Genomic DNA, 15,719 nt, shown 5'->3' with positions numbered 1-15,719 from the left:
TAAGGTTGTGTGTTTGTGCATGTGCATGTGTCTCTCTCTCTCTGTGTGTGTGTGCGTGTGTCTCTCTCACTCTGTGTGTGTGCGTCTCTCTCTCTCTCTCTCTCTCTCGCTCTCTCTATCTCTCTCTCTCTGTGTGTGCGTGTGTGTCTCAGCTGAATTTTGTGGAATCCGTTAAATAACTATGTACACACGTTTGTTATTACACACGTCTGTTTTCTGACAAATACAGACCAACAGTAAAAATACACAGCACTCTGGTAATTATCTCAATTGTAGTCGTTTATTGGAACTGTAATGTAGTAGCCGCCTGCGCCCGATTTGAGTACTCGGGACGCTCGGGGTGCACGTGGGTTGTATTGTATGGCAGTCATGGACTAAATCAAGCTCAAGTGCAGCGCTCTCTCTCTCTAGTAGTTATTTACTAGATATGCATAGCCAAAAGTCATAGCCATTAGTCATAGCCATAAGTCATAGCCATAACCTTACCAAGAGTACACCACAGGATATTACATTGGCGACGAGAAGGGTTGATGTGAACCCAGCGAGGTATAAATACTTTTTTCTCAGTTTAACCAACTACGAATGTCTTCGGTAAACAGCTAGCCTAACATCATCATGGCGCTCATTGGACACATGTCTGTCGATATAAAGGAGGATTTTGATTCTTACCTTGAGAGACTGGAACTCTGGATGACAGCTATTGATATCACCGAGGACAGTCAGTCATTGGTAGCAGGGCCTATGGATTGTTGAAAAGCTTGGTAGCCCCTAACAAACCAAGCGATAAAGACTATGATGAGGTTACCGAGGCACTGAGCACTCACTACAGGCCGCGGCCTTTGATAATAGAGGAAAGATTATGTTTACACCAACGTGATCAGAATGAGAGGGAAAGCATTGCTGATTATGTCCCCCTTTTGCAAAAGGGGGAAGGAGAAATGGGCATAGAGCCAAAATGCTACTGTTGTGGATAGAAACACAATTCTCAGAACTGTAGATACGAGTGCTCAAAAGTGTGCAGGAAAGCTAAAAATAGCAACAAAGCAATGCTAATCACAGAAAGCAATGAGACAGGAGAAAATGCAGATGATGACATGAAACAGTTTTCAGTGTTCAGAGCGACTGACACTACTCAAGGAATTGTTGTTGAAGTGAAACTGAACGACACACCAGTTGTAATGCAAGTAGACACAGGAGCTGCAGTCACCGTCATCTCAGAGAGCATTTAGGCTTTAGCACACATCCCACTGGAGAAAAAACTAATGCAATACCACTGCTGGGCAGACTCACAGTACCAGTGCAGTACGAGACGCAATGCGCAAAGGCAACAAACGAGCGGTACTGGGGAGAAACCGGTTAAAACACATCCGGTTAGACAGGGAGCGCATTTGCCAAGTGAATGACAAAAAAGCCACTGTTCCTCAACAAAGTGTTGGAGAAACACAAAGAGGATTTCAAAGAGGGTTTAGGCCTGATCTTGGAGTTCAAAGCGGACATCAAGATGAAACCAGAGGCCAACCCAAAGTTTCACAAGCCACGCCCTGTTCATTACGCCTTTACGAGAAAAGGTAGAAAAAGAACTGACAAGACTGGAGGGGGAGAACATAATCACCAAGGTACATCGTGGAGTACCTAGGGCACCGGGTGGATACAGACGGGCTTCATCCCACAGAAAAGAAACTCACAGCCATTGTACTGAAGCCCCTCCACAAGCTGCTACAAAGCAACAAATAGCGGCAATGGAAAAAACTGTGCGAATATGTCTTCCACAAAAGTAAGCAGATGTTACTGGACAGTCAGTGGTTGGTGCACTACGACACCAAGAGACCCTTACGCTTGGCTTGTGATGCCTCGTTGTAGGGGTTTGGAGCAGTGATTTCACATGTTTTTGAGAATGGGGGCGAAAGACCCATAGCATTTACCTCCCGAATCCTCAGTGCCAGTGAGAAAAACTATGCGCAGATGGAGAAATAAAGGTTGGCTCTCTGATCTTTGGAGTTAAGACATTTCACAAGTATCTTTATGGCCGCAGATTTACTGTAGTCACAGATCACAAACCACTCCTGTTCATCTTCGGACCGAAGACAACCTACTCTGTCAACCTCAAGAATGCCACCATTCTATCAGCCTACCGGTATGACATCGAATACCACCTCTCAGCCAAACACTTTAATGCTGACACATTATCCCGGGTACCACTGGACGGAATGGAGGCACCAGAAACGGCTGGTAATGTCTTCTACTTTGCAGCGTGGGACGACATACTACTACAAGCCACAGACATTGCCATGGGGACAAAGAGAGACGCGGTGTTGTTCAAAGTGTTGGACTTCACAATGCATGGCTGGCCGAGCTATGTAGAAAGATAGGAGCTACAGGGATACTTCACCAGAAGACTGCAGCTATCAACTGACAAAGGCTGTCTACTCTGGGGTTGCCGAGTAATCATACCCACAGAAATGCAAGTGAGTTTACTCACCGACCTGCATGAGGGGCACCCTGGAATGTGCCGCATGAAGGCACTGGGAGAAAACCATGTGTGTCTGCCAGCGCTAGTTAAAGACCTTGAAAACAAAGTGAAACAATGTGACATTTGTATGTCAGTGAGGAACCTGCCAAACCCTGCAACGCTACACTGCTGGAAATGGCCAAATTGAGTGTGGCAGCTTTTACACATTGGAATTAGCAGAGAAGGATCAACAGCATTTCCTTGTGCTGATTGACAGCCATTCAAAATGGATTGAAGTGGAAGCCATGACATCGACTACAGTGACTTGCGAAAGTATTCACCCCCTTGGCATTTTTCCTATTTTGTTGCTTTACAACGTGGAATTAAAATGGATTTTTGGGGGGTTTGTATCATTTGATTTACACAACATGTCTACCACTTTGAAGATGCAAAATTGTCACGCCCTGGCTCTGGGGACACTGTTATGTTGAGCCAGGGTGTGTAGATTCTATCTAGTATTGTGTTTCTATGTTGGCCAGAGTGGTTCCCAATCAGAGGCAACGAGTGTCAGCTGTTGCTGGTTGTCTCTGATTGGGAGCCATATTTAGACAGGCTGTGTTCCCACAGGTGTTGTGGGATCTTGTTCCGTGTTCCTAGTAGGTTGTGTTTGAGCTAAGGACGTCACGTTATCGTTTTGTTGTTTTGTTCGTGTTATCTTTCAGATTAAATAAATATGTTTGCGTTCAACCCTGCGCATTGGTCCTCTGTTCCCGACGATCGTGACAAAAATATTATTTAACATTTAAATGTTTCCCCTTAAACCACTCAAGTGTTGCTTTAGCAGTATGCTTAGGGTCATTGTCCTTCTGGAAGGTGAACCTCTGTCCCAGTCTCAAATCTCTGGAAGACTGAAACAGGTTTCCCTTAAGAATTTCCCTGTATTTAGCGCCATCCATCATTCCTTCAATTCTGACCAGTTTCCCAGTCCCTGCCGATGAAAAACATCCCCACAGCATGATGCTGCCACCACCATGCTTCACTGTGGGGATGGTGTTCTCGGGGTGATGAGAGGTGTTGGGTTTGCGCAAGACATATTCATTGATGGCCAAAAAGCTCAATTTTTGTCTCATCTGACCAGAGTACCTTCTTCCATATGTTTGGGGAGTCTCCCACATGCCTTTTGGCAAACACCAAACGTGTTTGCTTATTTCTTTCTTTAAGCAATGGCTTTTTTCTGGCCACTCTTCCGTAAAGCCCAGCTCTGTGGAGTGTACGGCTTAAAGTGGTCCTATGGACAGATACTCCAATCTCCGCTGTGGATCTTTGCAGCTCCTTCAGGGTTATCTTTAGTCTCTTTGTTGCCTCTCTGATTAATGCCCTCCTTGCCTGTTTGTTGTGGTGCCATATTCTTTCCATTTTTTAATAATGGATTTAATGGTGCTCCGTGGGATGTTCAAAGTTTCTGATATTTTTTTATAACCCAACCCTGATCTGTACTTCTCCACAACTTTGTCCCTGACCTGTTTGGAGAGCTCCTTGGTCTTCATGGTGCTTGCTTGGTGGTGCGCCTTGTTTAGTGGTGTTGCAGACTCTGGGGCCTTTCAGAATGGGTGTATATATACTGAGATCATGTGACAGATCATGTGACACTTAGATTGCACACAGGTGGACTTTATTTAACTAATTATGTGACTTCTGAAGGTAATTGGTTGCACCAGATCTTATTAAGGGCTTCATAGCAAAGGGGTTGAATACATATGCACGCACCATTTTTCCGTTATTTATTTTATATACTTTTTTGAAACAATTAATTTTTTCATTTCACTTCACCAATTTTGACTATTTTGTGTATGTCCATTACATGAAATCCAAATAAAAATCAATTTAAATTACAGGTTGTAATGCAACAAAATAGGAAAAACGCCAAGGGGGATGAATACTTTTGCAAGGCACTGTACATCCACCAATACGATCGACTATATGAGGAGGATCTTTGCAGCCTATGGGATTCCTGAGGAGGTGGTCTCGGATAATGGCCCCCAGTTCCGGTCTACAGAGTGGGCCCAGTGGACCAGAGCAAACGGCATTAAACACACCCTGACCCCACCGTACCACCCAGCCACGAATTGCGTAGCAGAACGCTCAGTGCAGATACTGAAGCAAGCTTTGGTTAAGGTTGTTCCTCAGGAGCACATAACACAGACCCACCTGTCTGAAACACCACAGGAGCACAACCCACTCACTGACTGGGAGGACGCCTGCGGAACTGTTCCTCAAGCGGGAGATCCAAACACAACTGACTTTGTGTCATGTGAATTTCTATCTCTAATTCAACCTAAGCTTGAATCATTACCAGAGGTTGTAAAGCTCTGGTTTTAATCATCAATGATTCAAGGTCCACAATCCACAAGTAATTATCGGTAAATTTTATTCAAGGAGAGCTCTGCTCAAAAACACAAATATCCTGTTTTTTATACCCCTTGACAAACAAAGACACTATGCTCCTCCCACCTTTAGGTGGCTTTTCTTAAACAGTTCCCGCCTTCCCCCTTGAATGGTTAGTAACGCCCCCTCTGTTAGTGGGTTGACACTACATGATAATTCTAACATTTATACTGTGTTTGGGGTGAAATTCTTTAGTCATTATTCTTAAAATCCAAATTAATCTAACAATCCACCCCTTTGACTAAATATTCCCACATTCAGGATAAATGTATTTTACAAGCATGATTAATCTCAGAGATCACATCAGAACTAATAAACATTTCATCCAATTGCGGTCTTTCAGGGTCCAAATCCTCGTCATCCACCAAGCCTGGAGGATTGTTTTTCACATTCCCCTGGTCAGAGTCCGGAGTCAGTCCATCTCTCATCATTGTTTAGATACTGCATTTCATCAACGCCTGACTCACCAATCCTCGGACACAGGGAACAAGACAACAACCACATAATACAAGAATACCCATACAAACACTGATCGCTCCTAAGATGGTGGCTGCTAGGGTTTTCCATTTACCAAATATTTAATCAAACCACCCTATCCACAATGTACTAACTTCTGAGTTCAGTTCATCCTTCACTTAGTGCAGTTAATTCTGTAAGAGCTCTGGTGACTGTCCCATCCGGTGTGGTGTTGTTAGGGATAAATATGCAACAATGGCTTATCTTTCTATAGACACCGGCCCTTTCTGCCTGATCTAGAACCAACCTCTACTAAGTTATGAGCGGGATGGCGGATAATCGCTCAGAGATCCCCTTTACTGCATCACTAGTCTTGTCAATAAATCGTTGTTGGTTGTAATAGATATAACTTATCCAATCCATATTTTTGTTTGTCACCCACCAGAATTTTTTTGTAGTAAAACTCTCCCATATTTGATTTATAGCTTTGTATTCGTCTGGAACACCCCTGGGGATGCCTATACCATCTATCCAAATTGGGCTATTTCCTTCCTGACTTATTTATTTTTCTCCTAATTATTCTTCCTGTCACTGGTCTTTGATGACCAATTCTTACAGGTTGGACCAAAAATACTGGTGCACAAGTACCCACCCATCCCTCTGGTAATGCCTGCCGAATGCTCCCTTTTTTAGTGTACGCCCACCACACATCAGTCAGAGGGATGGTTAGGTTCCTAATTTTTTTCCCCCTTCCTTCCTTATCTAAATCAGTCACATTAATTATCTCCTTACAGCCATCAAAATCACCCAAGTTACGGGTGCCATTTCTATGTCTGTAACACTGGTATTCGCCAGGAGTTAAAGTGAATCTAGGTGGGCTGGCCGAGTATGTCAATTTTGCCAGCCCAATCCCTGTGCAATTTGGCTCTTTTTGATTGGACCCCAGGTCTAATACACAGGGAAACATTGCCTTTGGCATTGGGGCGGTCAACATTGTTGGTCGCCCAATGGAGCATGCATAACAATTGGTCTCCCCAAGGCCCTAGCGGTGTATTTCATCCACTTTAACCAGAGATTCTCATCAGGGACCCCTCCACTTCCCCATTGTTCCATTCTTGGAGGAGAAAATCTTTCATAGTGGACGGGTTAGTTGAATTGACTCCGTCATCCCTTGACTGATTTACTCGGTCTTTTGCTGTTAGTGGATTAATGACAGTACCTGCTCCCTCTATATCTTTTGACTCCATCAAATATAATCTTAGACAAGTATCCCGTCCGTATACGTCCGCGCAAGCCCAGTAAGTTCTTCTCATGTCCTCTTTAGTGACTTTTACTATTGTTACTACCATTTCCGTGGGCTGTCGTTATACCTTCTTATCCTCCATCTTGACGTCCAGCCCCCCCCCCCGTCTCATATCTCCGTCCCCCAGTATATCTAAATACCTGAGCCCAGGAACAATCTGCCGAGGGAGCTGAACATAAATACAACGGGATCTTATAATCCCCTGTTGCTTGCTTATCCGCTCTGATAAGATCCCTAATCCTAATTTTGAATCTTACTCCCCACCCCTCTCTGACTCCTATTTTGTAGATCACTCGCCCTTGACGGTCAGTATGTCGGGTCGCTTCCCTTTATTTCTTAAAAATGTTGTAAGGCCATAGCGTAATTGGTGCGAGGTGGTGGTGGATTTTGACCTACCACGACTATCGCCGAGACTATGATGCAGCTCAGGGTCACCCATATTCCCAAAAACCGCCAACCCTCTCCTGTCTTGAGTCCTTCTTCTCGGTACCACCCCATACTCACACCCTAGGAACACACTACAGTGATGATAGGTCTGGGTAGGAGATCTTTGTTGACAGAGATGACCCCCGCACCCTGTGGCGCAGTTTCGCTCGTCAACTCTGCGTGTGCTAAGCGGTGCTTGTATGTGGTCCTACCTTCGTGCAGTGGGTAACATGGACCCGGGTTCCTCTCTCTGCTATTCTAATGGCCAAGGTGGTTACCAACATAACCTGATAGGGCCCTTCCCAACAGGCCTGCTTCCAGTTTTCCTTCTAGTGACTGGATGCTCACCAGTCACCTGGTTAGATAGTGGGTCACCTTCTCCTTTAGTTCACCTGTGGGGCACAAAACCTCTGACATACGGGTGTGGTTAATAAACTATCTTCACACATGTTCAGATTAATGTAACAATTTCTGACTGCATTCTCTTTTTAGACTATCTAAAAAATGTTTTTTTTTTTTTGTATTTTGTCCTCTCCTTCGTATATTATCTAATACAATTAGCCTCTTCCCCCCTCTTGACACATAGTTCTGCTTATGTGTCAATTTTTTCCACCTTCCTAAACATTCCCTTAGGTTATTTATCAACCAATTGCCATGCCTTTCATTTTTGAGATTGTCTTTTGCTTCTTTATTGCTCCTCCCACTTCCTTTGTCTTTATGGCGGCTAAATTCGACTTTCATTCAGTTCAGAATCAATTAGTAATCCAATCAAACAATCTCTTATCTTGTAAAAACTGCAATAATTATCAATAATAATTATAATAACTATTACGGATTATATTGTCCTTTTTCTGATGTTCCAGTTGTAGTCTATTCATTTTAGTTTAAAATATAAAGTTATTTATAACAAATCTAGAACCCACCACAGGCTGGCGCTATTCCCCCAGCACAACAGCCAATGCCACTTGCTTCCTTGTAACGAAAATAAATTATAGTTTTAAAATTTTCCAATTATTTGTATTCCATGCCTTTCATTTTCAGTTCGCTATTCAATATATTTAACAGTTTTCTCTGATTCGGCCCCAATCAATAAAACAAATGCTTGATATTATTTATCAGCATACACTTAATGACATTCCTACCATTTGAACAATGTCCTGTCTCTCATTCCCCCCCTCTCCTGCTCCTTCCTACATTATGGGGGAGGCGCGGGAAACTTCCCTACAATCTATCTTCTTAGGAAATAATGTCATTCGTACTTGTAACATATTTTCATAGATTATTTAGAATACTACTAAAGTTATCTTATGCAACTTTTAATACACGTAAAAACTCTCTCTCCACCCATTCTCTATTGAATAAGTGCGTCTTCCTAGTTACCCCATAACCACGCCTCAAATCTTTTATTTAGCATTTAACCAACCAAATACTAAGTAGTATCCGGTTATCATTCATACCCGCCGTTGAATTTCCTCATACACACATATTTCACCTTATGCCATTCAAATGCCCAACACAACAGAATAGTTCAATTCAACTCTCTATTGGTTTTTCAAGTCGCTCCGGACCAGAGCGTCTGCCAACTGACCAAAAACGCAAATATTCTCCACCTTCTCACCCATTACGTACGTCTACGTTTGAGTGCGAAAGTTCAGACACATGCATAATAATATGCCATCTAGCAGACGCTTCTATCCAAAGCGACTTACAGTCATGCGTGCATACATTTTTTATTATGTGTGGTCCCGGGGATCGAACCCACTACCTTGGCGTTACAAGCGCCGTGCTCTACCAGCTGAGCTACAGAGGACCACATCGTTGGACTTTATAGGTACCTCTCAAATAATCGCTTTGTGGTGTTTTTAACCAATTCTTAATTGACACTAATCATTTTTTCAAACATTTTACCCGTTGAACCAAATATATTGACTGCCATCCTCCTTTTCCCCTGCAGTCACGATGGTTAAATATTCCTTTGTCCCCGTTAAAGCATTTTCGCGCTTAAAAAAAACACACTCGCTGTCTTTAGCCCCTCCTTCCGCTGTTCTTTCAACTTAGTTCCAGTCTACATGCATCTGTTTGATCATAAATTCTAATTTTTCTACTTCGAGATGCCCAATAAATTCATACCTCTTCTCCCAAATGGATCCATAAAACATATTTCTTTCATCTCCCGTTAATTCTCGGACTTGTTTAGAAGATGTCTTTCCCATGGCGGAACAATAAGAAATCCCTCCCCCCTTTTTGTTTTTTAAATAATTCACTCCCGAATTATTTTCGTAGGAGCTAATCTCTTAGTGCGCCTCTTGCTTTTGTAATTAACCCTTTAAAATTATTTAACCCCTAACCCAGAGTTTCTATTTAAAACTCCGGTTTCATGAAAAGAGTAAGTTACCCAATTTTCCTCACGCGACTTATTTTTTCCTCCACCCCTGAAATAATGATCACGTCTCCCGAGGGATTAAGTCTCACACATATACGACCTTATCATCTGTCAAACTTGTTTGCAAAGTTCTAGCAAATGCCCAGTCGTATATAGAACTCCTGACACATCCCTCTCACACGATGATAATTATTTCCCTGTTTATACTGTCATACTGCAATTCGTACAATGACAATATTAACTAGTTTACATTTGTGATTGCAATTCACTTTCATGTCATTTCGGACTAGTTTTTTTTTTGTAATAGCTATTTACCTCTAGGATCAATTGCGGACCCTTCCTGTCGTAATAATTATTACCTTCTTTGACTTTGGTAACTAAGTTCAACTCATTTTACCAAAAATCCATGAATAAAAATTACTGACCTTTTCCTCGCAGTCTGGATTAAAATGCTTTTTCAAACTTGTTAACGTCTTTATCGTTCATAAAGAGTAATCACCGGCCTGTTTATTAACCTTAACGTCGAAGGCCAGGACTATTCTTCACGGATGCGATCACCCGGCCGTGCACGGATTTCGGTGTCTCTAGAACGATAAAGATGTATTAAGCTCCGCTCGAAGGACCAATCTGTCATGTGAATTTCTATCTCTAATTCAACCTAAGCTTGAATCATTACCAGAGGTTGTAAAGCTCTGGTTTTAATCATCAATGATTCAACGTCCACAATCCACAAGTAATTATCGGTAAATTTTATTCAAGGAGAGCTCTGCTCAAAAACACAAATATCCTGTTTTTTATACCCCTTGACAAACAAAGACACTATGCTCCTCCCACCTTTAGGTGGCTTTCTTAAACAGTTCCCGCCTTCCCCCTTGAATGGTTAGTAACGCCCCCTCTGTTAGTGGGTTGACACTACATGATAATTCTAACATTTATACTGTGTTTGGGGTGAAATTCTTTAGTCATTATTCTTAAAATCCAAATTAATCTAACACTTTGTTAAAACCACAATTGGAAAAAGCTGTAGATGCACAGCGGGACAGACAAAAAGCATCCCATGATGTGACACATCACACAGTACATCAGATTGTGGAAGGTGAAAAAGTCTAGGTGAAAAACCGGAGAGGGGGGTGGGTGTAAATGGGTGAAAGCAGTTGTAGAGCAAAAGAGGGGACCTCAGTCATTTGTGGTCAGAATCGGTGAGGATCTGAGGCTCCAGCACCTGAATCATCTGTGGAAGGTAACTTGGGAAGACATGGTGGATGAAGGGGTGTCTCAACCGCAGGGCCTGGAGGCCCTACCACCACTAAGGGGAGCACCGGCAGTGACTCCTCTGCCACATCTGCCAAACCCAGTGGCAGTCAAACAGTCAGAGACAGAAATAGAGCAAGGGGAACAAGGGCAGATGCCCACCACAAGCCCCACATCAAGCCCACCTGAAGACAGGCGATAGCCTGTCCACCAAAGGAAAGCCCTTATGAAACTTACCCTTAACAAAAAACAGGGGGAAAAAAGGGTGAGACCCAAAGACAGTAAAAAAAAGACATTGTTCTAAAGAGAATGCTTTGAGTGTTTAAACCATGGACTTTGAGAAGAAAAAAAGACTTAACTTGTTGTGTCATGAATGTTTAGAGCTCAGTAGCCGCCTGTGCGCGGTTGAGGTGATCGGGGACACGCGGGGTGCGCATGTGTTGTATTGTATGGCAGTCATGGAATAAACTATTAAACACTCTGAATCTGAATCTGAAAAAAAATCTAAGTTCAGTAGTTATTTTCTAGTTATGTATAGCCAGAAGTCATAGTATAACCTTCTCAAGGGTACACCACAGGATATTACAGGAACAAACAAAACAATGTAAGGCATACAGAATTTGTCTTAATCTGCATTTACTGTAGTTAATTTAGACAACACCACTAGCAGAGTGGAGCTTGGTCCCATATCAAGGCTGGCATTGCTCTATCAGTGATCATTTGCAGACTGGGTTACTGCAGAACACATTGGGTGCATCCCAATAATATCTCCTTTCTAAAGTGTGTACTTGTTCACTTCCCTTTGTAGATTTGAAAGGAAATTGTTGGTATATGGAAACTCCGTCTAGCCCATGCCTACGCCAATCCAATGCTTTGAAACATTTGTGGGGAGGAGTGAACGAGTGCACACTTTAGGAGGAAAGATAGATTATTGGGATGCACCCCCAGGATATGTTATTCCACCCTCCAGACAGTCAGACAACGCATGGTTCTCTCACACTGTATCTTCTCCACGTATCTTTCATTATTTCATCGTCAATGAGTGTGTCCAAGTGCACTGGCAGTAGTGGACATTACCAGTCCAGGGTTAGTTTAATCTGTTCAGAGACTAATTGATTGTTCTGTCTGCCTGTCTGTCTGTCTGCGTGTGTGTGTGTCGCGGTCTATCTGTCGATTCCCCCATCTAGCTGGAGGCAGAGGCTGTGTTCCGCGCCATCACCATTGCCAGCCAGACCAACTGCCCCCTGTATGTGACCAAGGTCATGAGCAAGAGTGCTGCCGACATCATCTCACAGGCCAGGAAAAAAGGTACACAGATTTCCAGTGTGGCTGTGATTGTGCTTTAATTACTGTGTCAAGTAGGCAGCTAACTTAGATATTTGTTAGTCACAATGAATGCATAGAAACAAGATAATCTATCTTTCATATCAGAACACGAGAGCTATGTCTTTACCTGCATGTCCCTTGAAGGTAGTTCAAGGTTGTCCTCACCTCTTAGTGCAACTTCACTGTTGCCTCCTAAACTCTCCTATTCTGTCAGATGATAGGAATGCACCTATGCCCTTATATGCTGATTCTGGTGTCTTGGTTCACACTCTAGATTTACACTATAGGTCTGGTCTGGTAGACACACCGGATACAAGATGGATCCCTAACTTATCACCCGGAGCTCACCGTAGCGAACTGTCAGAAACCTGTCTCTGCCATTCATCAGGAGCCCACGGCGGAGCAGGGAGAGAGAGTAGGCTTCTTGTACGTGGTGGAGAGAAAGATATACACTTTTTGAAATGAGAGGAAAAAGAGAGGAAGGGAAAAATGCTGTTTGCATGTCCTCATGTAGGAAACATGTGAGGGTCGCTTGGTGCAGAGATGTGCTCCCAGGAGGCCTTGCTTTCATCACTGGCTGGCCCCGTTCCTCAGCGCTGACATACGATTCGTCATGTCAGAGCCCAAAGAGGGAAAGAGACTTGCAAATAGCAGCAGGAAAGATAAACATGAGGCAAGGCTAGGAGACCAATCAGATCTTTCCTACAAGCTGCTTTAGCTGGATTTCAGACCTTTTAGTTCCGTTAGATTCTCCCTTAAGTTCTTATGTTTCAAGCTTTACTTGTCACATGCACAAGTACAGTGAAATGCTTAACTTGCAAGCCCTTCCCATCAGTGCAGTATTCAATATCAAAATAGTATAAAAAAAACTGGAGAAATGAGAAAGGAAGAAAAAAACTGGAGAATTGAAGCTATACATCTTTACAGGGTCAGTGCCAGTACCACATTTAAAATGTGCAAGGATACTGGACATTGTAAATTTGCTACTGGCACTGACCTGGGATAAACCTAGCAAGTTAACGAGTGAGTACATTTTTAGGAACTTAAGGTGAGTTGATTTAATGTAGTCTCACCCTGGGTGATAACATCTTGTTCCCAGGTAACGTTGTGTTTGGCGAGCCAATCACGGCCAGCCTTGGGACTGACGGGACACACTATTGGAGCAAGAACTGGGCCAAGGCCGCCTCCTTTGTGACATCACCCCCCCTCAGCCCGGACCCAACCACCCCAGACTACCTGAACACATTACTGGCCAGGTAAAGAGCGCCCCCTGTTGACTGTATGACACTCCACTGACCTATCATGTCCTCGCTGCATCTTTCCTCTCTGTGTTCTATGTCAATTGAAGGGTGCAAACATATTAGACTGAAAGGGTTCTGGAGGCGCTTCTAACCTCATGATGGATTTATTATTTATTGAACCTTTATTTTGACAGGGAGTCATGCTGAGACCAAGGTCTCTTTTACAGATCAATACACATCAATATACACTAAACACATCAATAGACATCAAAATACACATCAATATACACTATACACATCAATAGACATCTAAATACACATTAATATACACAAAAATATACACTATACACATCAATATACACATTAATATACACTATACACATCAACAGACATCAAAATACACATCAATATACACCTTGATATACACTATACACATCAATAGACATCAAAATACACATCAATATACACCTCGATATACACGATACACATCAATATACACATCATTATACACATCAATATACACTATACACATCAATATACACATCAATATACACTATACACCTCAATATACACATCAATATACACTATACACATCAATATACACCATACACATCAATATACACATTAATAGACATCAACATACACATCAATATACACTATACACATCAATATACACATTGATATACACTATACACATCAATAGACAATAAAAATACACATCAATATACACCTCAATATACACTATACACATCAATATACACTATACACATCAATATACACACCAATATACACATCAATATACACATATGGTTGCACAAGTTGGTCTGTTTGTCTGTTAGGAATGTAAGAGTGCTGTGTAAGAAAGGGAAGACATCTATAGCTGGAAAGAGGAGACCTTGGCACTTGACTCAGAGTAATCTATCTACTTTAGTCCCAGCTCTGCTGTGTTGTCTCAGCTATTCCAGCTGGATGTGAGCTTTTCCAGCTTTTCTGTATCGAATAAACTTTTTCCAGTTTGACATTGACATTTAAGTCATTTAGCAGACACTCTTATCCAGAGCGACTTACAAATTGGTGCATTCAACTTAGGATAGCCAGTGGGACAACCACCCTTTCCCCCTAGAATGATTGCTGTTATACTATTCCAGGTATTCCTTAAAGAGGTAGGGTTTCAAGTGTCTCCGGAAGGTGGTCAGTGACTCCTTAAGGCAGGGGTGTTAAACTAATTCCACAGAGGGCTGAGCGTCTGCAGGTTTTAGTTTTTTCCTTTCAATTAAGCCCTAGACAACCAGGTGAGGGTTCCTTACTAATCAGTGACCTTAATTCATCAATCAAGTACAAGGGTGGAGTGAAAACCTGCAGGCACTCGGCCCTCCGTGGAATGAGTTTGACACATGTGCCTTAAGGGATCGTAGATCACAGCTATGAAGTAAAGCAATTATTTCAGGTCTGAAGCAGTACCTGTCAGAGTTTTACTCTGGTAGGGGTGTTTTAATAATTGAATCTGCTGCTGAAAGCCACTGTTGTGTGCGATGTACAACATACTGCATCTCAACACATTTCTTACTACTGTTATCTGCTAAATGACTAAAATGTAATGTAATGTAAATAGCATGTTTCAGCTGCACAGCCATGGCTAAGTTCTCTCTCACTCTCTCTCTCTCTCTCTCTCTCTCTCTCTCTCTCTCTCTCTCTCTCTCTCTCTCTCTCTCTCTCTCTCTCTCTCTCTCTCTCTCTCTCTCTCTCTCTCTCTCTCTCTCTCTTCTCTCTCTTCTCTCTCTCTCCCTCCCTCCCAGTGGTGACCTGAACGTGACTGGCAGTGCCCACTGCACCTTCAGCGTGGCCCAGAAGGCCATAGGGAAGGATGACTTCACTCAGATCCCTGAGGGTGTGAACGGAGTGGAGGAGAGGATGTCCCTCATCTGGGAGAAGGCTGTGGTGAGGATGGATGGATCGATGGACACCTGTCTGCATTGCATATGTCTCGCTCTCTTTCTTTGCATGCGTCCAAAAAAGCACCCTATTCCCTTTATAGTGCACTACTTTTGACTTGGGCCCATATGGCTCTGGTCAAAAGTGTACTATATAGGAAATAGGGTGCTATTTCGAATGCATACTCCGAGTCTGTATTCATGTCATAATAAGGAATTCCCCTCGACCATGCCCACAAATTGGGGAAAGCAAACATTATTTTCCATTGACCCCCAGTGTAAAAGAGACTTTGTTGTCGATTTTTTAAAATACTTAAATTGTGGGGACCTGTTGTCCAAGTAGGCTACACATAGCTATGTGTGTGGAAAACATTTCATTACAGGTAAGATATTTAACTTGTTTAGTATAGTCCGTGTGTAACTCCACTCACTACTTGTAGCTGTATAGTCCGGTTGTTTGTGTTGTTGGTCTTGGTTAGCTTAATGTTCTGGTTGGTAGCTAGCTAGC

The 15,719-nt window shown here is 42.7% G+C and overlaps 1 protein-coding gene across 2 annotated transcripts in view; it reads left to right on the top strand.

Annotated features, from left to right (window-relative positions):
• Positions 1 to 15,719, top strand: part of dpysl3 (dihydropyrimidinase like 3) — a 47,885-nt gene that overhangs the window by 18,702 nt on the left and 13,464 nt on the right. For both annotated transcript variants that reach the window (XM_041893618.2, XM_041893617.2), the window contains exons 8-10: positions 11,901 to 12,021; positions 13,139 to 13,295; positions 15,077 to 15,218. In XM_041893618.2, the coding sequence (XP_041749552.1) occupies positions 11,901 to 12,021; positions 13,139 to 13,295; positions 15,077 to 15,218 (420 nt within the window). The remainder of the gene's footprint in view (positions 1 to 11,900; positions 12,022 to 13,138; positions 13,296 to 15,076; positions 15,219 to 15,719) is intronic.

The sequence above is a fragment of the Coregonus clupeaformis genome, chromosome 13 (assembly GCF_020615455.1).
Source record: "Coregonus clupeaformis isolate EN_2021a chromosome 13, ASM2061545v1, whole genome shotgun sequence".
Lineage (NCBI taxonomy): Eukaryota > Metazoa > Chordata > Actinopteri > Salmoniformes > Salmonidae > Coregonus > Coregonus clupeaformis.
Note: the sequence above shows the minus strand (reverse complement) of the source record. Positions and strands in the feature narration are given on the sequence as shown.